A 24,844-nucleotide genomic window follows, 5' to 3' on the forward strand; every position below is an offset into this window, starting at 1 on the left:
CTCACTTGAACTCTTAGAGGCCATCATAAGGTTGTTCCCTGGCCTAGTTTCAATACTGCTGTGTCTCAGGGAACAGGGTGGCCGGAGGAGAGGGAAAGAGACAGGGGAAACTGGCCAGTGGAGCAGTCAGAACACACATATTTATGGGTTAGGTTTATTGTTTTATATGGGTCAAAATGCCTCCTCTCCAAATTACTATAGCAATATCAAAGATCAATGACCACAGAACACTGTAAAAAATGTAATAACAATAGAAAAGTTCTAAATATTGTGAGTATTGCCAAAATGCGACACAGAGATATGAAATGAGCAAGTTGGAAAATGGTAGCAACAGGCTTCCTCAATTCAGGGTTGCCACAAACCTTCTATTTGAAAAAAAAAACAGCAATATCTGCGAATTGCAAGAAAGAGAGTATGCTCGTGATGCATGTAGTCAGAATCAGTATAGATTATTGTATTTTGTTTTTAACTTCACATAACTGAGCTCAAACTGTAGATAACATTCTTTAGCCTTTAAAAAAAAAAACTCAACATTGATTGGTGCATGTACCCTGGCTCATTCCTTAGCAGCTGTATTCCATTGTATGAAAATTCCGCACTTTATCCATTTTTCTGCTAATGAACATTTAGGTTATTTTCTATTTAGGTTATTTTCTAGGTTATTAGCTATTACACACAATGCTATAGTGAACACTCTTTTTATTTTTCCTTGAACACACATGTGAGAACTTCCTTAGAGGATGTATCTAAAAGCCACCGGCTATTTTACCTCTCCCAGCCCAAGGCTCATGTGCCTGGCTGATTCCAATATTTCTTCCTGTTTAATTCCCCTTTCTCACTTTCTCTGTGTGTGTGTGTGTGTGTGTAAAATACCCTAAATCATTCAAAATCATCTGCATCCTGTTTCTGGTTGGGCAGTTCAGCTCTCTCTAGCCTTTACACCTATTCCGGGCTCAGCTTGGCCTGCACAAAGTCCACTGTGGCATTCTGCAGGGCAAGACCAGCTGCACCACTCCTGGTTTTCATAGGATCCAGCCTCATCAGATGGTAGTTGTAATTATAAAAATAATTTGATTTATTTATTGCTGTTGAGAAAGGACTCCCATAGGCGATACTTTACCACATCTCCTTGTCTAGGGAGTCATTATGGTCTCGTGAGATTTTGTCTAGGACAAAGAAATACACTATTCATTCTTTCAACAATCATTTATTGCATATGTTTGCCTGGCACAATAGTAGGTACTGGACTATTCAGCCAGTTCAAAGAACTCTCAATCTATTCATGGAAATAAACCCTTAAACAAATACTTCCAGTATTAAAAAAAAAACTTTCTTCCAAACGTAGAACAGAATGCTGTGGAAATAATGAGAAAGTAACGTTCATTTTATAGAGAAGTTTTTAGAAAGGAGACAGCAGCAGAAAAAATGATTGCATGGAGCAGAGCCTGGCAGTCTAGTGTGGTGGAGACTGGCAAGGAATTTGGTGGCCAGATTTTAGAAACTTGGAAGGAAAATTGAGAAGCAGTAGCAAGTCAGGGAGATTGGTGCCAGATTTTGTGTGGTTGTATTTATCAGGCTCAGTTGTTTAAATTTCATTCTGTACTCAATGGGAGGAGCAAGAGAGTTAGAAAATGAAGGCTTTATAATATTGTATTTGAGTTACATAAAAGAAACAAACAGGCGCCTGTAAACCCGGAGACCACTTAGGTAACCGTGGTGGTACTCTGGGGGGCTGAGGGGAAGGATGCAGAGGCACTGAACTAAATTATGGAGGAAGGAACAGAAAATAACCCGTGAAAGTTGAGAACCAGTCAGGCTTTGCCATTGTCAAATGCAGAGATGATTTTATCTTTGTGAGGGATGAAAGGAAGGAGGAGTTACAGATGACAAGAATTCTAGTTTGGGAGGCTAATGAAGTCACGTGCCATTCTCTAGGAGTTTGAGAAAGACGTTTAGTGGAAGGTCATAAGTTTAGTATATGTAACTTTAAATGTCAAGTGGTTATAAGAAACCAGCTAAGAGCTGTCTGTCTGTGGTCAGTGGAACTACGGTCTAGTATTTAGAAGAGGTAAGACTAAAGGGAGAGGTTTGGAAAAGGGTTTTAATAATGTTGCAAAAGCAACAGAGAAATCAAAGAATAGAAGGCCTATGGGATTGGCAATCAGGGCATCACTGTGGATATTTTTTAAGAGTTAAGTCAGTAGCGGTGCCCCAGAAAACACTTCAGTTGAATGAATGGAGGTTGTGTGGTGGACACTGCTGGTTTTATTGCAATGATCTGTTCTCCCTGTCTTCCTTAGCAATAGAACACTGATTTTATTAAATGGGCAATGAGTTTCTAAGGATAAGCATGTGAGATCATTCTGGCCAATAAGATTTAAGTGGAATTTGTTGGGGATTTTTGGGAAGCTTCTGGTTTCTTTTTTTGTTTGTTTTTGTAAGTAAAGTTTTATTGAAACACAAACAAAAAAGACTATTTTCCCTCCATCCTATCCTAGACCTCACTCCCTGTCCTTCCATCATAACAGCTTTTGGTTTCTTGACAGGCATTGCTCCTTTCATTTGTCTTCTTATTTTTCCTCTTTCTTCCTTCCTAGAATACTAAATGAGGCAACAAGGATGAGGATGAATGCCTACATGCTCGGTATGATGGGAAAGACAGCATTGTTGAGCACTGGACAGACCTGCCCCTAAAGTCCTTGATGTGGAAGACTGTTTAAGAACTTTAATTAGATAATTTAGAGATATATTAGCTGGCTGTGTTTTCATTTTCAGAAGCTGACTCATCAAGTTGGTATGAACCTTAGGCATTGGCAACACAGAATCTCAGGCTCTTCAAAACTGGTGGCAAGATTGACTTGACCTCCCCTTACATGTTTAGTCTGTGGGCACCTGCCTCAACATCTCCTGGGGGAGCAACAAAAATGCAGATACCAGGACATCACTCTAGGGTTTAGACCAACTAAGTCAGATTACCTGGGAATAGAGCCAGGGAATCTATTTTTAACATATAAAGCTTTGAGAAATACAGCTTCAATTCCTCTGTACCACTCTGAGATTCATGCACGTAGGCATGCAGTCTACCACTATGGGCAGCCAGTGGACGTGACTTTGCGACTGTTACATTGGGGCTAGGTGGTTCTGCTTGTACCTGGATGAATCGAGGAAATAATTACAGAGCTCGTTGAAACCCTACTGGTCAAGGAAGTCAGGCTTGGAGGCTTGCATGCTCGAGCTTGATCCTATAAAACATCAATATTTGGTGACTTTAACATCTTTGAAGAGTGGGAGGTCTGGAGGGCTACCGAATAACTGAAGGTGAAACAATGAGAAGGGTGAATCTTCTCATCTCCCTGGCCATTGAGTCCACAGGCACACACAATGCTTTTGGGGGAAACAAAGTAAACAAGTTTTCTATAGAGGTAAAGGGGACGGCAGGAAGGAGAATTGGAGCCAAGCTCACCAGTGTATACGAGCTACGTTTTGAGAAATAAGTCATTTTCACACTACTGTGTCGATCTTGCTGTGATTCACTCAAGGAAATTATTATATATTTCCATCTGCCATTTTAATCTTTGGACAAATAGCAGATAACTTTTTAAAATTCTTTTCTCAACCCAGGAATCGAATGTAAGGTCGTATGTAGCAACCCGTGTTGTACATTGGCTCTGCCCAACAGCCACGGTGGGTGAAGTTTTGAGTTTGTTAATTTGCAGTTCCTCTCTCTGAATATGTATGCTGATGAGTTCTTTTTTTTTTCAGCCTGGTGTGTGGTCCAAATGAAAGTATTCTCCAAAGTAATGACCTCAGGATAAAACCAAGATAAAGAGCTGGCATCATTATGTTTGGCAAGCATAGACAGTACTTATGCTAAAATTGAAATGATTGAAACTAACTTGATGGAAAAATGCAAACACTTAAAGGTTGCAAGAAAATATACATAAATTAAATGTGAAGAGCCATTCTAGTGTCTCTTGTTAAAAAACTGAATTCCCTCTTGGGGGTCTCACCAACTTCACTTGAGTCCAAAAGGTTTTTGGGTGGCAGGAATGATGATGATTTAAGCCTGAAACATCAGTGAAACTCCTTCTTATTCATAAAAATGGGAAAACAAACCTTTAGGCAAAATGCTAAAAATAGGCTCATATTGGTGAAATGAAGCTGTTTGAATAAATGAAGCTAATAGTTTTTATCTAAACAATCTGTGGTATGAAATGGGAAGTCAGATAGGAAAGTCTTTACAGACTTCTGATTGCTCCACGTTAGAAAGAAGAGGCAGGTGGGGAAGATGCAATTTCTCTCCATTTATCTGAGCATTAACAAAGTAATCAGCAAAGTGACAATTGAGGCCAACCTGTGCTGGCTGCAGGCCGTACGGCTCCCCCAGCTAGCTAGCTGTCCGTGTGTTGAAGGTGAATGTTCTGGAGTTGCAAGACCAGAATCATTTCAAGAAATTGATAGGCGAAGAGTAGCAGATTCTTTCCTGCGTGAGAAAAGGAAGAGGCGGAGGGAGAGAACCCAACCTAAAACAGCCCTCGGGAACGTGATGTCTTAAAGGACTGTCATTTCTGTTACACTGGTCTGCTGAAACCGCATCTTGAAACCAGGTGTTAAAAATGACCCCGCTCAACAGTTAGTATGGCTTTGTAGCTATGCGTATTTTGTAATATTCCCCGGAAATTGCAGTTTCATTAGTTATACCAATCTTTTCTCTTCTTGTATGAACCTCTTGACAAGATCAGATTTAGGTTTCTGTGGGTCTACTTTGATAAAAAAACAAAAACAAAAACAAAACACAATAACAAAATACTCCACAGAATAGGTTATAATTTGCAGAGAGATGAATTCTAAGGGGTTTCCTCAGGCTAAGGAAGCTGGATAAAACTAGATCAAAAATAGGTCTAACAATGATTATTGGTGTAAGCTACTTTCATAGAATACATTTTGAAGTTTGAACATTATGCCCATATGCTGTATTTCCAGGAGGACTTTATCCACAAACCACACACCCTGGGGATACTTCCTTCCATTAACTGTTCACTTTGGTTCTTGTGTAGCCACAGCGGAGTCCTCAACAACTCATTGGGATCGCTCACTTAGTTTATTGGCTTTATCAGAATTAACTTTTGAATTAGTTTATTCCATCACCTGCTATATTCAGTTTACTTATCTGAATAATTGAGGAATTATAGCCAGTGAGAAGCAACCAAATCTATAAAGCTATGAAGAAAAAGTTTTTTTCCCAATGTTCTCCTGAAAAACGAGAAGAATAGACCTAAGTGAGACCCCTGCCTCTATTCTGGCTTTTATTAGATTCTATTAAACATAATATTAATTTTTTGAGAAATAAAAGGTTGATGCTATAGTCTTGGAATTTCATTAACAACAGGTGTGCTCTGATTCCAGCGAAGGAATGGACCCTTTCGAGTAAGGTCAGTGGTACCATCAGGTCAAGTAGAGAAGATGCATATCTATCTGTACAGCCCAGCACCTGGTCTAACTTTTTAGAGTGGGCAGGCCCCTACAGAGAACACTTGCCCTAGAACATAGCCATAGACTTAGAATGCTATGATTTATGGTCACAGGTGAATTTTTATGTGGATTCTAGACTCTAGATTTTTCTTTGTCCACAGCCTTATCATCAGCAGAACCAGGAATTAAATCTCTGAGCAGAGAGCTCAGCTCAGGGGGGCTCAGTGAAACACACATCTTGCCTTCTGTTCTCAATAGCAATTCACTGCGTCTCTGTAAGTGCTGACTTAGTGTCATTTCTCATCTTCCTTTCACCCCCATCGTGGTATGTGGAAAGGATTCAGGAGAGGGTTCTTGGATGTCTGAAGAGGAGGGGCATACTTTCAGAACTGGACGGTATGGTTTCTCGGTCTATGTCTTAGGATTCGACAGGACTCGATCTGAATTCAAATGTCAAGCACCGGACTGCATCAATACCAGGGACTCGAGTTATTTGGGGGAATTAAATATTGACAAAAGCTTCCTTCAATGTCCATCCCGAAAGCTTAGCTCCCAGGCTAATTTCCTCCCCCTCCCCACCCCTATCCCAGGGTAATGGAAAGGGTAGTGAAAGGGTTAGGAGATGACAATGTCCTTTTATATCTGCTCCGACAACTCATTCCAGTCCAATGCAACTGGAAAACGTTGAGAGTAATCCTCGAAAAAGCAGTCATACTGGAAAGATTCCTGTGACTTTCACCATAACACGGGGCCCTTTATGGCTTAATGTTTAACTGCACTGGAATGTTATTCTTTCCATTGCCTTTATGACTGTCCTTAGGTTTGAAACCACTGGCTCTCATTCCAGTACAAAACTCAATCTGCCCTTTCTCTCAGACTCCAAAACATCCAAACCTGTCTTATTCTACAGGTTTCTCCTGAATCAGAATGTGTGGTGCACATCTGACCAAAAGTGGCTGGTCCGTTGTCAGTGTCTAGGGAGAAACCTCCGTTCACACAATCAAGATTAATGGCCATGACCGAACTTTTCCTCAGTATCCCACTGTGGGGTCTTTTCGCAGCACCATGGCTGGTAGGGCATGTGCCAGGCTGAGGGAACAAAACATTCGTTTTGGATATCTGCTGGCTCTAAACCTTTGATCTCCGCTCTCTAACTGTCTTGAAAACCTTCTGCCTTACAACAGTTGCAAGCTGTGGTTTTGTGTCTGTGTGAAGTGACTAACAGCGTTACCACTCTCTATGTGGGGAATGTATTCATCTAGCACCCAAACCACCCACTGACTTCCGGCACCTCTTATCAGCCAAGCCATCGGCCACGAGCTGACATTTCAGCATTCAGAAGCTCCCCACCCCCATCTCAAAAAAAACAAAAAGTGACAGGAGGAGAAGAAGGCTCATTTGGCAATAGTCTGCTCTTGCTGTTTGGCCTGGAGAAAGACATTCAAAGTGGTAGAAGATTGTTTAGTAACAGCTGGCGAGCACCAGGGTGTAAGGCTGATTTTCAGATATGACAGGCACTTACAGGAATGCTGCCAGATACAGCTGTTTAAAAGCCTTAATAAACAGCAAGTCAATACTAATCTTTGCCAAATTAATCTTTTCCCTGACAGCCCATCAGAGCAATTATGTTTAGGCTTATTGTAAACACACAATTGTCAAACAGGGATGCTGTGGCCTTAAAAATGCTCTAGTTTGGTTCATAGTCTTTCTTTAGAATGTTTTTTTTTTTTTTTTCTGTAGAATTGTAAGTCTTTCCATTTTATTTTTCCAGTTGTTATTTTTTTTTCCTCTGGTCTCATGTCAGTGTGGATGAAATTTCACTTTCAAACATCTTTGCTCACAAGCTGCTGATAAGATGGGAAATGATGACAGGGTTCCTCCGGGGCGGCGCCACCCTGAGCAGCGCTGAAATTTGGCACATCATTGTCCTCAGTTGCCTGCTGCTCTGGAACCAGAACGTCACCTTCACCACTTGCTTATTACTACCATGTAACCTGGTTCTGGATGCAAATAAATGTCGACCAAGTGAGAAGTGGGAAGGAAAAATCTAATGTCTGTCTACACACGGATTGCGAAGTTACCCCTGCCTCCCACTAGCGTAGTCTTGTCTAAGGATTTGGCAACTCTGCCCTTCCATGCAGGGACCTGGTTCGAAATAAACCCAGGGAAATCTTTGGAAATCGGACAAAATAGGACCATGTTGTCTTATCCTGGTGTAATTGACACCAAGTCCAGAAACGTGATGTTTTATTTGCTTCATTTCACCAAGTCACACTAACACTTGATAATTAGGAAACAAATCAGCACCCTACCCATCAGTGTTTGATTTAGCATCCCATCAACTCATCTCCAGAAATCTCTCTCCTGAGCTCAGTGCTCCTACTTGTCCAGCACCTATTGTTCTCTTTTGCTTCTTACTTTCTTGGTGTGACTAGCATGTATGGTATCTTCTACTTTTGTAACTTGAAACCCTTATTCAATTATGTAGCCTGAAAAAATAGGGCCCAACTCATTTTAAAACTTTTGGTCAATCTTCTTGTAACCTTAGATTTCTTCATGAAAAATTTCCATTCTTCTTCATTTTGTAATGCTTGTCTGCAGTAATGAGGCCCCTCTCCACGGAGTTTTTAAATCATCGAAGAAACAGCACACCATTCCTGTTGCGGATAATTTGTGATGTTCCATGATCTTTCTATATATCATTGCATTTATTGTGCACCTCCTGTGTGCTCTGGCATTTTGAGTTGCTTTGGAGGTAAATAAATGATTCTATTTTAGGGAAACAAAGAGTTTGTACTTTTGGGTGACTTACATGAATTCACCCATTAGGTGACTCAGTATTGTAAGTACTTGGGGTTAAAGCTTGTGATGTGAATTTTGTACCTTGCCTCGCCACGATTTCAATGTTCAGCCATCAACAAAGAGACAAATTCCTCTGTTTCTAGCATTACCTTACAGTGAGAATTACGAATGGAGTAAGACAATGCAGATCAAAACCCCTTTTAGCAATGAACAGTAACAGAACATCTGTGTGTAACAAATTCTTTCATGTTCTAGCAGACAGCCTATTTTTACAAATTTCAACATAAATTTTTGACCATAACAAAAAAATATGGATGTTTATTGGGATTTACTAAACTCTAGTAATTTACAATATTCCTTGTTTGATTCAATGTAGATGTCTGGGATTGATTTGAAGTGGGGCACCTTGTCAGCAAACATAATAGTACTTCTTTCACTATTTTCTCCTAGGATTTAGTCATTTTTATGTATGAGAGTCAAATATTGGCAATTTCATATGGCTCAACCTAATTAACCTTTCAAATGAGTGGGACAACTATTTTGCAAAAGGCAAGAGGTCCATGGAAAAAAATTGATGTTGATATGCTTCTTTTAAAATTTAAATTCCTAAATTAAAAATATTCCTCAGTAATTAATCCCAGTTGGGACATACTTTTCTTAGTGATTATGGCTTTCCATGGATGGCTTGTGTCCCACTCAACAGGGCTCTTTCTGCCAAGGGTGTCCAACCTGTGGCCCGCGGGCCACGTGTGGCTGTGAATGTGACCCGACACGCAACCGTAAATTTACTTAAAACGCTGTGAGATTTTTACTTTTATGATTTACATGTTGCAATGTATTTAATGGGCGGCCCAAGACAACTCTTCGTCTTCCAGCGTGGCCCAGAGACGCCAGAAGGTTGGACACCCCTACAAGGCAACGAGGTGAAACAGTCACAGAGACAAACTTTTATCCATAGCTGTGCTCACTAACTGGAAGTCACTGTTTGACAAATTTTCCACTGTAGAGTCATTCACATTGAAACGGGCATTGGGTTGGGGATTACCCATTTTGTATGGTACACACACAGCTCCACCCACTGTTGTACCTACTGTTCTTTCTTCTTTTCAGATCTGTTAGAGTTTTGCTTTTGGTGAGCTGGTAAAGATATTTATGTTCAATATCATTGCTGCATTTCCCAAAATGACCTTATTGGAAGTGAAGGAATCCTGCAGTGTACCAGAGCAGGGTACCATCTCACTGTGCCTTTGAGCCTGCAGCTACAAGCTGCTGTGCCCAGGCCGGAAGCTGGCTTCCTTCTCACAGATGGAGGATCTCTCAGGCAACACTTCACCGTCCTAGAGATCAGGTTGACGAGAGGGTATTCTCAGCGTTTCAGGGAAGAACATCTGGGGCGTGGAGCCCATTAATCCCCACTGTGACTGCTCACTTCTGCCACCAAGTTTATGGGGGATTTCTCATCGGACTGGCTCTGTCCTTTAGAGACTGATGGACGCCCAGATAGAATACGGTCACACATGGCAAGAATTTTTATTTGTGAGGAGTTCTCTTTTATTTACATTTGTTTTGTACTGTTTTTGGTATCGAGTCTGAACACTCTCCCTACCCTGGTTGCACACCTGTTCTAGAGAAGCTGTAAACAACATCGTACTTTCCTGTACCACCTGCCTGTCAAAGTCGGAGCTTGCTGTTTCCATCCCAGTAATTACCTTCTCAGTTTACTTAATGCAAGTGAAAATTCTGCTTGATCATAATATAATAAATAAAAGACATTAGGTAATTAGTAGTGCTGGTATATTTCTGAAATACTAAACAGACAAACAATAAACTGTGAACTTAATCACATGAGTTCTTACACAGTTTCAAGACAGGAAAATTAGAGCTCTCAGCTACAGTCATTTTAATAATCACATTGGATCTGCATTATTTATTAGTTATTACATGCTCAAGTGATTCAAGGTTGTACAATGCCTAAAATCATTCCAAAGCAAGCATACCTTTTGTCTTTTTAATCTGACTGGATTACACAAGGAATATATTTGTATTTAGTTAAATTGCTAAGTTTATTTCACACATTTCATGAAAGAGACATCAACCATTCTCTTGATTTCCAACCAGACTAACTTTTTAAAATACAATCCTCTGTAAGGGAGTGATTCGCTAGCTCTTTTTGATATAAACGCTCTGCAAACCTTCAGCCAAATTCGCAATACTTTTGGTTCCCTAGCAAATCTGTAGTACCCTCAGAATTCCCTTGGAAGACCCAGGAATTCTGGAAAGAGAAGTAGCTTGTAGAGGCACAAAAGACAGCAAGCATTTCAATTTCTATTAACAGCTTTCAAATTGGGATGCTCTCCGTCTCTTTGCTGTCTGGTTACTCACCTTTTATCTTTAGATACACGCTCGGCAGTATGCTTCCCCTCCCCTCCCTCCAACCTTGATCCAATTCCTAAATGTTTTCTGCGTTTGGGGAAAAGCCTGCAGCTTGAGGGATTTTGGTTGATTCAACTTTAATGATCATTTTTTTTGGAGGAGGGGAGTTTATAGAATTGACTAACACCAGCTGAGAACCAAGAAGCCACCCTTTTAGATCAAGAACCCGTCTGTTTAGTCTTGGAGTTTGTGGGACTTTTAGGGCAATTTCTCTGTTATACTGTATGAAGGAAGTTCTTAAATATCATACTTTTTCATTTGCATCAACCAACGAAATGTAAAAATAAGGATTAGTTACTTTACTTTGCTGCTAAATGAAAAGTAGGTTTGGCTTTATTCATGTCACTGTAAAAACTAAATAATAAAGTATTCACACCAAGCGTGAATTTTTTTTTTGCCAGCAAAAGTTAAAACATCAAAGAAACCTCTTTCAAATACTAACAAATTTACTTACAAACACCTATATTTATTATTTCATAAATAGGCGCAACAGTTTCCATAAAAAAGATTAAATACAGACACAGTATGAAGAAACAATAATACAGAGCCATATGTAAAGGTTATAATTTAGCTTTTTCCAATCTGTTCCTGCATCTAATAAAATACCAGGTAAGCATTTGGCAGTTTTATACATAAAAGGACTTAAATGACATTACTAACCATTACACAAAAGTGATACAAAAAAGCAATTTTTCTGCAGTACAAAATAAATGTGTTTGCGCTTCCCTCAACACTAGTTTCTTTTTTGTCTGATCAATGAGACAAAGCCAATTTGTTTTTAAATTAAAATCATTTGGGAATACTTTTTTTCAAACATTTTGAAAATATAGAACTATTAGTTGTTTTAAAAATGAAGTAAAAATATGAATGTTTGCCAATTTAACCCCTATTGTGAAATCAATAAACTGGAATGAGCCAGTTTCAAATTACAATTTAGCTACAAAAACATTCACATTTTATACTCTAGGAGAGTGTGACATAGATGCTATTTACAAACTTGCTATGACTGCTACATCAAGCCATTTAAAAAGTCTTTAGTAGTTTCATATAAACACCCATTATGAAAACCAATGGAAAATCCAGGACTTTTATCCGAGACATCTACAGTTGCTAAGGCAGTTACTATAGCGCAGCACTTCACAGCAAAAAACCAACATAAAATCTGAATGGTCCAAATTTCCTTCAGGAAAGAAGAAAAACAATGTCCATAAAGGATTAAAAAATAATAAAGAAGCATGACTATTTCCTCCAGAGTGGGTGACCCACAAGCTCAAATGGTCCTAAGTGCTTAGCAACTCGTATATTCTAATAAAATGGAGAACTGCCTTGACTGTACAAAGCAACCCATAGTGAAAAGACTTCCCTGAATTCCTCAGTGGAAAGGAGAGGTGTTCAGATTTCAGGTAAGGTAGAGTGCTTTGTCCCTCTGCATGCCCCTGTATGAAGAGAAGAGAAAGAATGTCTTGTTAAACACGAGACACGCGCCACAGGTGACCCCAGGGGGATGGAAGTCTGTTTGTTACAGCTTGAAGGATGATGAAGTTGTGCCCTGGGAAAATGCGCTATTAGTTAACCTACATCTAAAGCAAACAGGGATCTAAAGGCGTTTATCCTTGGAATGGCTAGAAGACCGCTTAAAAATATCTGGAGCAGTGTCTTCTGCTTTCACGCACGTGGAACCATTCCCGATCTTTTTAGAAAGCAGGAAGACGGGCATTTCCAAGGACTCAGGGAGCAGGGCACGATAGGCATGTTATGAGTACTGGCGACCACCAGGTGGCGATGATCGGCCGCTTACCCACTACTGCAGTAGTCGTTATTCCAGTCCACGGGCTGGGCGGGAGGATTTCTGCACCCAGAACGCACGTACTCCATTGCCTGGGTGACCACTTGTGCAGCTGTAGATGTAGGATTGATTATAGTCTGATAGTCGGGTGGGAGAGTAAATCCCTGAAAGGGAAAGCAGTCCACAAATAAGGATCAAAGTGGCTCTTAAAGAAGAAATGCACCTAAATATTTACCCATTGTTTGCAAACACATTACTGCCTTCTTGCTTGCGGCTCTGCAAGGGCAAGCTTATGGGAAGGGCAGAAAACTTAAAACAAAGGTAGAAAAGAAAACTTAAAAGTAGAAAAGAAGTGCTTACAACCCCATTCTTCTTACCTTTCCTTCTTGTAACCATTTGTTAGAAAACCTTTAATTATACTCTTGAGCAGATATTTCGAATTAAAAAAAAAACAGTTGAAAGTATAGAAAATCTGATTCATTCCAAACAAAGGGAAAGGATCTAAACTCTTCAAAGTTTATGTTTTCTATCAAATGTAAGGATAGATGAATAGTTAATTCCCCAGAATATGCAACAGAATCTTTTTTTTGAAGGATTCAGGCAGCAGGTGGCTGAGTGTTTTATTAGACTACACCTATTCACATATTGTTCTCAAAACCCTTTTTCTTCATTCAGTCACAAAGGGACCATCTGCTTCTCCTTTTATTTGTACTTTTTTCTCAGCTAAAAAATTTCAACCAAAGCTTTCTCACAGTTGTTGGACTAATATAGGGAAAAGATTCTGAAAAACCTGCCACTGGAAAACACTGAGAAGGAAAAGTGTAAGACAGAACAAATAATTTTTTTTTTTAAATATAATTTTTATTTAATTCTTGTTCAAGTACAGGTTTCTGTCTAGAACAAATAATTTTTAATTGAAAAGTCTATTAACTGGCAAATAATCATTGCCAGTTAAATCATCAAGACTTCAGGAAGATTCTTTTAGTACATGATATGGTGAAATGCTGACTTTTAATCCTCGCAGAGCCACTACAAATTCAAGGGCAGAATCTCTGAAATATATATTTATATCTGGTAAACAAAAAGCTTTATACATGATGATTTATTTTTAGCTTATCTGGTGAATTCAAAAGCAGCATAAGCAAGCTTTGCTGGAAATGACCAAAAAAGCAACTTAATTAATCTTGTGGTTGTCTCTTTCTGCAGCCAATTTTCATACATGGTTTTTAACCACTGAAAAAAAATCAACTTATTTAAAAATGAACTGTTCTCCATTTATTTGCAGGGAGCTTTTAAAAGCATAATATTATCAAGTTTTTACCCTTTTTTCTTTTTTTAAACTCAGCAGAATGATCAGAGGATTGATTTTTAACTAAAAATATTTCCTTAGTCATGTATGAATGTTCCTCTTGGGACATTCAATGTCCCCTTTTACTCAAAGACACCTATTATCAAATTTCCTCAATTCTCAATATTGGCTTTAAGATACTAATTTATTTTTCATTCAAATGATGAAGACTTCAAGCCAATGTCCACACTAACTCCCAGCAAAGCTGGGGATGAATGACAACATGTTGAATAATTGGAAACAGATCATTGGAAAGTAGAGAACTCAGCCAACCTGGTTATCTGACCTTACACAGACCAAAAAGAATACAATGTTTCCTAAATTAACAACCGGCTTATGGGAAACAAGCTTGTTTATGTAGACACCACTTGCAGCTCAAGCTACAAACGTTTTCCAAAATAGTGAGGTGAACAGAAATAGGTCAAACTGGATGTTTAGTTCTCTCCTCCTTTTCAGGTTGATTTCATCTCATTCTCCAGACCGTCCTCTGCCTGTTATGCAGAGTCCCACTGGCTTCTACAAAGTGCATTCCTTTCATTATGGTCGTATGGTATTGCTTTTATGGAGCTTATTGTCCAACTTTCTTGACTTCTCCCCCTAGTATCTAGTGTGATGCTGGGCAAGCATCAGGAAAAAACTCCTACAGTGAGGTGCTTCCTGTTGACTTCCATTTTGGCCCCTGTCCTACAGGCTGGCCACAGGGACTCACCCACTGGACAGTGTCAGGGACTAGCCCATATTCGTGGCTCACTAAATCATGTTTTCTGATAAACACAGTTTAACACAGACTACTTATAGTTACTGTTGCACAGGGAGTATAAATATGTAAATCTCAGGGTTTTCCTATCTTTTTAAGGTAAAATTCTCCATACTGGATTTTCGCACAATTGACAAGATGTAACCCAAAAGTAAAGAAGCCTTAAAAACAGAGGAGTCGAAAAATATCTCGAGTTAGTTAAAAGTATGGAAACATACATAAAAGCAAAAAATAAATAAAAACAAACTAAACCACTTCCACCCCACCCTACACAATCAACGACAGAAACCACCATTGCCCGCCCCGCGCCCCCCGCACCCCTCCCCCCTGCCATCCAGTGAAAACAGTTTCTCAGGGGTGGGCAGTGAACATCAGGAGAACATTAATTTTTGAGTTATTCATCTAAGATTAAATGGGTACCTTCAGTTTCTAAAACTGAAATTATGTGCTACCTACAAAGTTCAAAGACTGAAAATTCATCTAAGTTCAATGCCTACATTTAAGATCACCAAAATTAAAACAACAAAGGACCAAGAAAAACACAAGCGAAACCTGAAGTAACATCATTTTTACTTGCTTTCAATTTAGAAAATGAAACATTCCCCTGAATGTTATATAGAGAGAGGCTGAGGTCAAACCTAGAGCTAGGTACATTTTTATTATTGATGTAAATATGAAACGATGATATACATTTTTGAAAAATGTTGGCTTAGCAGTCTAATTAAACAAGACGGAATATTTTGCATTTTAATGCTCAAGAGAAAAATCACCAACTGTTTTGTAGCATGCCTGGAATTTTAAATTTCATTTTCTGGTGCCAGATTGAAATAAAAATAGGAAACATGATAAAGATTAATTTGATGTCAGAAGGGACATTTGCTCTTTAATTAGATTTCTGTAGTCCTAGCCGTTCTGTTGTGCCACCACTGCAAGCCCCACAAAGCCTGCAGCACAACCCAACAGTCATCCTCATATCCACACTTTGCTGGGAACTAATTTCATTTCCTGCCTGTCTGGAGAGGTATTTTCAACAGGCATCAGTGTTTTTGTCTTCACAACTGATTTATTCATCAATCTCAATGTGATTTTTTTAAACCTTTAAATTACACCCAAATCCTAAAGAAGCTGTTTATTACACAAGGAAATTGAAAATCTGTCTGTGTGATATCTTACAAAGATTATTTTCTTAAGGTTATAAAGGAAGTTGACAGATATTAATGATTTTTTTTCTTGACCTCATTCGCCAGTTTAGTGAACAGACAAAAAAGGGAAGAAACTGGACCAAAAAAGCTGGTCTATGGGGTTTAGCATATAAAATATTATTCTAGAAAAAATGAAACTATTATTCCTGGTGGATCATATAACCCTTTTGGTAGGATACATTCATTTTCAAAAGAATAATAAAATAGCTAGAGTAATACTGAAATATGAGACATTATTTTAAAAATACAGTAGCCATTAATTTTCTCTTTTTTCCCCCTTGCTGTTTGAATATGTAAACATGGCCCTCATACCCAGGAAGCACATGTCTTCAGGATAAAGGTGGTTTGGATGAGGCATCAGACAGGTGTAATTTTATCTACAACCTGGTTCTGCTACTACAGGCTGAGGCCGGACTTTGATGACGGGGACATTGGCCCCCTACACACTGCTGTGGCTGTAATAAGTTGACTGACATGATGGACCCTTGCATCCTGATTTTAGGATCACCAGCTTGGTGATCTGAAAGAACTGCCAGTCCTTTCCCCTGAGGAATCATATTCCAATGACCTGCCTATGATCATTCCCCATCACTCTCCACTCACCAGTCTCCCCACTGGCTGCCTTTCCAAGTCCTGGCCCAGCCCTGCTCCTCCCAGCATGGTCCTTCCAGGCTGGAGCCTCTTTTCTTTGCTGCTGTGCTCCCAGCATTCCCTCCACACCCTTCCAACCTCCCAATATTAAAGGCTGCCTCCTCTTCTCACTCTTCAGGTGGTTGTGACAGACTTTGGTAGGACCTTCCTGACTTACTCCATCCAGCTAAGGGCCCCTGCAGTTTGTCCTCCTGTTTTCTCTTTTTCCCAGGGGGGACTTAATAATTTATCTGTTTATCTTATTCCCACCTGCTACCCATCCAACTCTGATGTGACCTCCATGGGGCAGAGGCCTTATTACTTGTTCTCATTGATATTCAATTCCCAGAGCCGAGACCGTGTCTAGCATGTGTTAGAGGTTCTAGCAATCTTTCTGGAATAAATAAAAAAAAAAGTTTAAAAAACTTTCAAGGAAAAATAATCAACGAAAATGAAAAAATCCAGGGAATTGAAATTCTACAAACTACCCTGTAGTTTCTTCTAATATTTAAACACTTTTATTATTTTTCAAAAAAGTTCTCTTATGTGTCCACTCAGCATTATTCTAATTGACCACATACCATGATGAAGGCGTTGCTGGAAGTGATTTTAGTCACTGCAGTCTTTCAGCCCCCACTTTGGGCCTTTGCCCTTTTGTCTTCTATTATTAATGGAAGTTGAAATCAGGTCCTACCATCTTGGTAAGAACACTTTTTGAGATATGCTAATAGAACTGTCTTAGAGATTGATGAATAACCTGTCCAGTGGAGTCTGTTCTATCTTTCTCCTATTTGGTTCAGATTCTATATGGAAAGACAGATCACTTGAGTTTTCACATGATGTAATTCTGAAATGTTGGAAACTATTCAGGGTCATGATCACCTCATCTAAGGTGTCTGCATAAATAAAGAAAGGAACCGTCTCTGGCTGGATAAATGAGGAAGAAGTTGTCCTTTCTGGCAGAGTTCTGGTCCTCAATGTGTGGAGCAGACTGTGACTTCCATGTTCTTTCCTCAAGAAGAAACAGCCTCATATTACAGCACTGTGAGCGATACACGGGCCCCACACCCGCAGCAAGCCCTGTTAGGCAGGAGTCAACAGACACCTCCCTCAAACCATTAATTCTTCACGCAAACACTACGGGTTTGCTAGAAAGCAGAGACACCCAAAAAGCTCCCTTTTCTTGTGAATGATATCTGATGAAAAGAGCGGAAATTTGACCCTGTGAGTATCACTTGCTGCTCACAAACCCCACTGCGGGCAAGGCAAGCTGGTGGAAGTCAGCCTTCCCCATGTCTCCCTCTCGAGGGAGCCAACAACTCTTAGCTAAGTACACTATCAGAGCTTCATCGATACCCTTGCCTTAGGGACCAAGGAAGACTTCAGCTAGGCTCTCCACAACCATGTTAATCCTAAAATTAACTAGAATTTAAAGGCCCTCCAAATTCTTAGGAGACACAGACTTTCTAACATGAAATTGGAACAAGGATGATTAAGAGTGAGAGGCAGCAGGTCTAGCATTTAAGAATCCAGGCTCCGATTTCTGAGTGGACTGGGGTGTGAATTCCAGCTCTGACCTCGTGGGCACGTTACTCATCTCTGCCAAGCCTGAGTCTCCTCATCTGCATAAGGAAGATAACACTAGTAGTACTTACATCATAAATTTTCTGAAAGCAAGGGTAAGGTAAGGTAACATATTAGTATTTGCTACTGTCAGCTCTCAGAAATCCTGTCTACAACTATAATAATAAAAATGAATTTGAGACTATGTATATTTAATTCCTCTTTCTGGTTCTTCTGCACCCTACCCTAGTCCAACTATAGACTCAGTCCACAGCGGCCCAGGCATCAATTCTATATAAAGGCTAGGTGTGCATATTTAATTATATATCTGGAAAAAATGGAGTAATTACATTATAAAAGTGAGATAAATTTGATATTATTTGTACATTTTACCTGGTCTATTTTTTTAAAACAAGTTTTGGGGATTTTTAGGTGTTTTATGCTCAGTTTAGTTTGCACCTTTTGCTCCTCATTTTTAAAATTTTAAAATAAAACCAGAACCCAAAAGGAAAACTTAATTTCAAAGAAAAGTTAAGCAAAGATTGCACACAAATGTTTTCTGCACTGGGGAGTGGGCAGGGTGGTTTCCAAACCTCTCATGTTTTCTAATGCATGCAGAAGCCAGGTATCCATCCTAAAATAAAAGTCTGGTTAAAATTTTTATTTCTTAGGACTTTTAAAGTTGTACCCCTTGATACTTCTGACCAGAAAGAGGGGGTCTGATTATATGTGCAGCTTTTATTGGACTCAGCAGTCATACCAGTCAGGACTTCCTTGTATCTGAACAATATTTAAAAAAATAGACAGAGAGTTCTAAATCCCAAAGAGATCTTTAGTAGCAGTTGGCATCTCAAAATAACAAATGCACTTTACTCAAGCAGAAAACTAGGGTGATTATAAGGGTGAAGCAAAATGGATACCATGAGAAGGAAACCAGTGATTATGCAAAGAAGCAGCTAACAACTGTTGTGATTGTATAATGCTGCCCCAGCTCTCCACCTGTAAATTGTGTTTTTCAGAAGGCAGATATTTATCGAATATCTTCAGTTCTTTCTCCATTTAAAGAGAACAACAGAAAACACCTGAATGAACAGACCCTCCAGCCCATGAGCACATACCTGCTGCATCGTGGGTGAATGTAAGGCGGACTGGACCTGCATGGGGAGCTGGTTCCCAAGGGGCTGCTGTATGGCAAGTGGCTGGTGCTGTTGCATGTGGAGATGCTGGTGGAGAGGTGGACTGATCTGGAGGGGAGGAGGAGGGGACACGGCCATGTTTGCTATAGAGACAGTCACTGGCATTTGGTTATTCGGCTTGGGGGCTATGCTCCTGGGGAGACTTGGGTGCATGGCAGTTAGGTGGGGATTCATTCCTGGTTGTTGGTGATAGTGGGAACTTAGGTAAAGAGCTGAGTGGGCCTGGCTGGGCCCATGGAACACTGACGGCTTTGAATTTATCAGCTGAGGAGGTTGAGATGTCTTAACATCAACAGGTTCACTGTAGCTCTGTTGAGGAAACAAATAAGAGCAAAGTTAAGACAGACACACATGGTGTTGGTTTCTATTAACAAGATGCTCTGTGAGTTTTCACATGAACTTCCACAGGAATCAACACCCATTACTATTCTTGACTCTACTATCTAAGAACTCTACCACCATTATTTGTAAGGTGACTTACCCAAGACTGAGCTTCTTCTATCTCTGTTAAGAAATCTAAAACAACCTATGATGACATTTTTTTTCTTTTTCTAAATGGTAAGCCCTAACTGGGTGGTTTTTCTCATCTTCCAAATAAAGAGAAGATAATCAGGGTGGGATGGATACCATCGTTGTCCTAACAGGAAATACACGTGTAGCTCACTTGGAAAGCATTTCAGTGTTGGAGTTCTTCTATTGATTATATGTTTAGTTTTTTTCTTTTGTCTTTCTGCATTCTCCAAGAGCCTTGGCCTAGATGTTTGTACAAAGAAATCAAAGCTAGTTGATAGAAATGGATATGGAATCTAAAAGTTCTAAAATACCTTTCCGCAGTCACATAAAGTCACGTTAATATATCTTCAAAGTAACCATGGAACTCATTTTGATTTTTAAAGAAGCTGGTGATGAATTGTTCCCTCTAATGAACTAGATAAAAATAGTCTCCCTTAGAAATTTTAGACTACATCATAAATGAATATAATTTTGCCCTAATGTTTTTTTATACCTTCATGTGGCCGTTTCCTAATACTCTTTTTAATTGGCTTAACAACCAGGCATTTCGGTGGAAGCCAAAAAGAATTGAGAAGGAACCCTGAGGCATTTCTTTCTGGGCATGAACGGACCTCCTGCTTTGCTGAGAGGAAGAGGCTAACAGAACGAATGGTGAAAGGTGAAACCAGCTGGAGAAAGGAAATGCTGCAATGTCCTTTGGGAGAAAAAAGTCACTTCGTCAAAACAAGGTCTTGATGATGCATATATGTCCTTCTTCTATGACTTCGGTGTCATGCCTGCTCAGTGTATAAGTCAGAATGATTTTCTTGTTCCTCCCAGCAATGCAGGGTCTTTCTGAGTTCCTCTTGCTCTTTGCAGCTTCATCAGCTGACAGGCACGTCAGACCCACTGGCTCGTCACATATGAAGACAAGAAACTCGACATGGGAGCATCATGTCAGCCTACCACCTTGCTAGCAGCACAACTCATTTTCCCCAATAATGTAGGCAAATTAAATGAAAACCACAGTAAGGATGATGCTCTGTGTCTGCTGACTCAAGGAGGGGAAGCTGGTTAAGTGGACTAGTACCCCACACGCTGTCTCTGTGGAAAGGGCACAACTGGCATCTGTGAAAAGACGCCACACGGTGGGAATCGGGGGCACCGTGAGGCAGAATACTCCACACAGAGTATATAGTAAGTGTGCCCAAAGAGTTCAGGTCCCTCCAAAGAATCCTTTCATTACTTTTCTGTGTCAATGTTAGTGCAGCCTTTCAAAATAGGAATGCACATTCAGACTCCTGTCTTCTCCAGTAATAAAAATTGTTCATAGAAAGCTTCAAGGGGAGGCTTTAGACCAAAGAAAGAAGCTTTATGAAATATAGTACCCAGAAGGGAAAGGGTGATCAAAGGACATGTATAAAGGACCCATGGACAAAGCCAAAGAGGGCAGGATTGCGGGTGGGAGGTGGCGGTGGATGGGGTGGAGGAAAGTGGTGGGGGTGGGAAAATGGCGACAACTGTATTTGAACACTAATTTAAAAAATGAAAAGAAAAAAAAGTACAAACAGGTAGTCATATAATAGCCATGGGGATGTAAAGTACTGTGTAGGAAATGGAGTAACCAAAGAACTTATATGCATGAGCCATGGACATGAAGGATGGTGTGGGGTTCTCCTGAGGGAGTGGGGGGTGCTGGGTGGATGGGGGGAAAGGGGGAAAAATGGAGGCAACTGTAATAGCATTATCAATCAAATGCAATAAAAATATAGTACCTAAAATGTAATTTCAATTAAAAAATGAAATCAATTTTCTTCCTTCCACTCAAAAGTTTTTATTGTTGATGTGCAGAGTAGTGAACGATTTAAGGCAAAAGGCCACTCAGGCTAAGTCAGGCCATGTAAGCAGTGGCTAGTTCTACATCATCACAACACGTACTGCGCTGTAGCCCGGGCTGGTGTAGCTCAGTGGATTGGGCACAGGCCTGCAAACCAGAGGATTGAGGTTCGATTCCCAGTCAGGGCACATGCCTGGGTTGCAGGCCAGTTCCCAGCAGGGGATGCACGAGAGGCAACCATACATTAATATTTCTCCCTCTCTCCTTCCCTTCCCCTCTAAAGATAAATAAATAAAATCTTAAGAAAAATAAAAACATAAACTTCTAACGACTTTAAAAAAACCTAAAAACAAAAGCTCTGTAACAACACGAACTGCAGTGATATGCCTCAAAAGTCATTCCATACGTGCCGAGATGGTTATGTGTTTGTTGTGTGCGTGTTGAGGTCATCAGGGGAAGTGCTTTCGTCGTGTCTGCAGTCCCTTCTTGGCCTGTGGCTGAAGGGCTAATTTCACATCTAGTCACCGACGGGTCCGTGTCATTCAGGGAGGAGAGGATTACATGATAAGCCGGTGGCTATAATGCATAATACTTGTTAGTGCATCTTTAGTTTTTGCTTTTTAGATATTTTTAATTCAAGCAGAAGGGAAATCATTCACATTTGCCATACTCTCAAAACTATGAGATATAGGTAATTGTACATTTAAAAAAATTTTTTGCAGCTGATAATTGCCTCATTACCTACTAATATTATATATGTAAGGTACATACGGGGTCTGGCACAAATACCCCTTTTTATTACAAAATCATAAGATGTAATTCTGTAACATATCACTATCACACTCAAGCACACCCTATAACACTTTAGGTGAAGTGTTCAAATTAAACTATAAATTATTACACCCATATTATGACTCTACTGAGCACACTCAAGCAGGCCTCCCTCTTGCCACACCCTGCATGTGTATTACATAGGTAGCTGAACTTGCATATATGCACCTGTGTACACGTAAACCCAGTGTACGGAAGTACATATGACATGTCGTTCAGACATAATTGTGTCATCATCCCAAGAATTACAACGGTGTAATAAGTACATGTGTGTCAATGAAACAGACTTAAGGAAATACACTTGCGCTACACGTACACTACAAATGTCTCATCCTAATGCATACAGACCCTCCGCAAGCAGCAGGCCTGGCCTCACGGGTGGACAGCCAGTCCTGGGAGGCAGTTCTAGGTGCCACAACCACTTCGCCCCCCACCACGCACAGTTTGTGCATTGTATGGAAAAGGTTTCTGGAGCAGTAAATAGCTTTAAAAGACATAATAAAATATGTGTGATGACAGCACTGGGTTATGTAAGATCGAGTGGGTCCCAGGAGCGCAGGGCTTCTCGGAACCCTCAGTATGTGCCTGTACGTTGTAACTCTCCAGGTGAGAACCACAAAAATCTCTTCTCCGCGGGCCGTTTCATGGCAATAATCTTCAATGAAAAATATCGGTGCAGGAGAATTAATAAGTTACACACATATTTAAAATGGCAAGTAGAACATACATTTCTGTTTAAATAGTCAGATGTGTTGCCTCAAATACACTGATTTTTATTGTCTCAAAATGCATAGTTAAATTATATACAGTCAGGTACAATGTTAAAAGAAATACTGTTTCATGTTTCCTGGAATTCTGTCTGCATAATGAATTTCATATTCTAGGCTAAGGACAATGACAGTTTCTGGATTCAGGAAGTCGGTAGCTTCCCAACTACAGCCTAGAAAAGCTAAGGTGTGGACATGTTAATGGTTGTCCTCAACGTTGAATTCAAAATAAACGATGGCCCAAATTTTCCCCAATTTTACTTTTTAATTAGTAGCATGTGGCCTACCATATAGATAGATAACAGAGAGATGTAGAGACAGGAATATAAACTTATAGGTACATAGGAGTAAGTTTGCAACCTCAGTTGAGATACTTTATTGCCAACCTTGTAAAGAGCCTCATTTTCCATGATAAACACACAACATTGTCTATTCAGCTGATTCTTTGTCATTTGTCTTCTCTAGACTATAAACTGTGTAAAGATCAGTAAAACTGAAACATTTTGGGGATGGACTGTGGGAGTGGGGATGGGCTGGGTACGGGAGGGCAAAGGGGGGAAATTGGGACCACTGTAATAGAGTAACAATAATTACTGGAGCATTATGCTAAGTGAAATGAGCCAGGCAAATACCATATGATTTCACCTTTAACTGGAACATAATCAACAAAAGAAAAAACCAAACAAAATGCCACCAGAGATATTGAAGTTAAGAGTAATCTAACAATAGCCAGAGGGGTGGGGGACAGTGGGAAGAAGGGTTTTCAGGAACTACTGTAAAGGACACATGGACAAAACCAAGGGGGAGGGTGGAAGCAAGGGAGAGAGGTGGGTTTGGTTGGGGGCAGAGGAAGTGGTGGGAGGTAAATGCAGACACTGGTAATTGAACAACAATAAAATAATTAAAAAAGGAAATAAAGAAGTTCACATAAAGAGAGAGAGGAGATATTCCAGGTTATGGAGGAAAAAAAAAGAAATAGCAGTAACTTTTCATCACTAGAAGGAATATGGGAAAATGAGATAGATTTCTCAAGTAATGATTTAGACAACAGTTGAAAAAAAATTCATGACATAGAGGGGAAAAGAATTTTGGGAAGTTGCGTGTTTTCTCTTTACTTTCCAAATATTTCATGTGACAAAGTAAATAATGTGTCCAGCTATGGGACTGCTCATGGCAGGCACCTCAGAAGGCACTCTCTCCCTGTATGCTCTCTATAAAATGAAGCCCTCCATCATCAGGAAAGGATCTTTTTTATGAAAGCGACTTGAATCTCTGTTTCCCATGCAACAGCACAATGCCAAGTACATAGACTGGCAAACGTGCTTCCTGAATGACCGAAGGACTCTCCTTGAGCAACACACAGTCACTGCTGCCTCTGCTGAGGCCCCAGCAAAACACGCCCTTCCTCTTCCCAAGGGGTGAGGAAAGATCAGAAATCTTTGAAAACCTACGGAGTATCACACTGATACTCCTCTTTCTTCTTTGCTCTCAGCATAAGCCATGCCCTCCCAGGAGTGATGAGAAATTACGACCCTTAGCTTAGTCCTTCAGTTCACTGGCCCTTTATCCCCCACGGGGTCTAGGCTGGATACAGACGGCAGGGAAGCTGATGGTTCCCCACTCCTAGTATGAGAACTAGCATCTTTATGTGAAGGTCTACCCATCTAGACAGGGAAAAACCCACCTCTAGCTTCATTTCTGATTAATTCTTCATCAGACTAATACAAC

At 40.0% G+C, this 24,844-nt stretch overlaps 1 protein-coding gene across 2 annotated transcripts in view; it reads right to left on the reverse strand.

Moving 5' to 3' along the window:
- Positions 1-9,810: 9,810 nt before the first annotated feature.
- TOX (thymocyte selection associated high mobility group box) overlaps positions 9,811-24,844 on the reverse strand; it is a 310,124-nt gene continuing 295,090 nt past the window's right edge. For both annotated transcript variants that reach the window (XM_037058601.1, XM_037058602.1), the window contains exons 7-9: positions 19,112-19,498; positions 12,506-12,657; positions 9,811-12,143 (exon numbers count right to left, since the gene is read on the reverse strand). In XM_037058601.1, the coding sequence (XP_036914496.1) occupies positions 12,107-12,143; positions 12,506-12,657; positions 19,112-19,498 (576 nt within the window). In that variant the 3' untranslated portion in view covers positions 9,811-12,106. The remainder of the gene's footprint in view (positions 12,144-12,505; positions 12,658-19,111; positions 19,499-24,844) is intronic.

Source organism: Sturnira hondurensis, unplaced genomic scaffold (assembly GCF_014824575.4).
Source record: "Sturnira hondurensis isolate 20B ecotype Veracruz unplaced genomic scaffold, ASM1482457v3 Scaffold0010128, whole genome shotgun sequence".
Classification (NCBI taxonomy): domain Eukaryota; kingdom Metazoa; phylum Chordata; class Mammalia; order Chiroptera; family Phyllostomidae; genus Sturnira; species Sturnira hondurensis.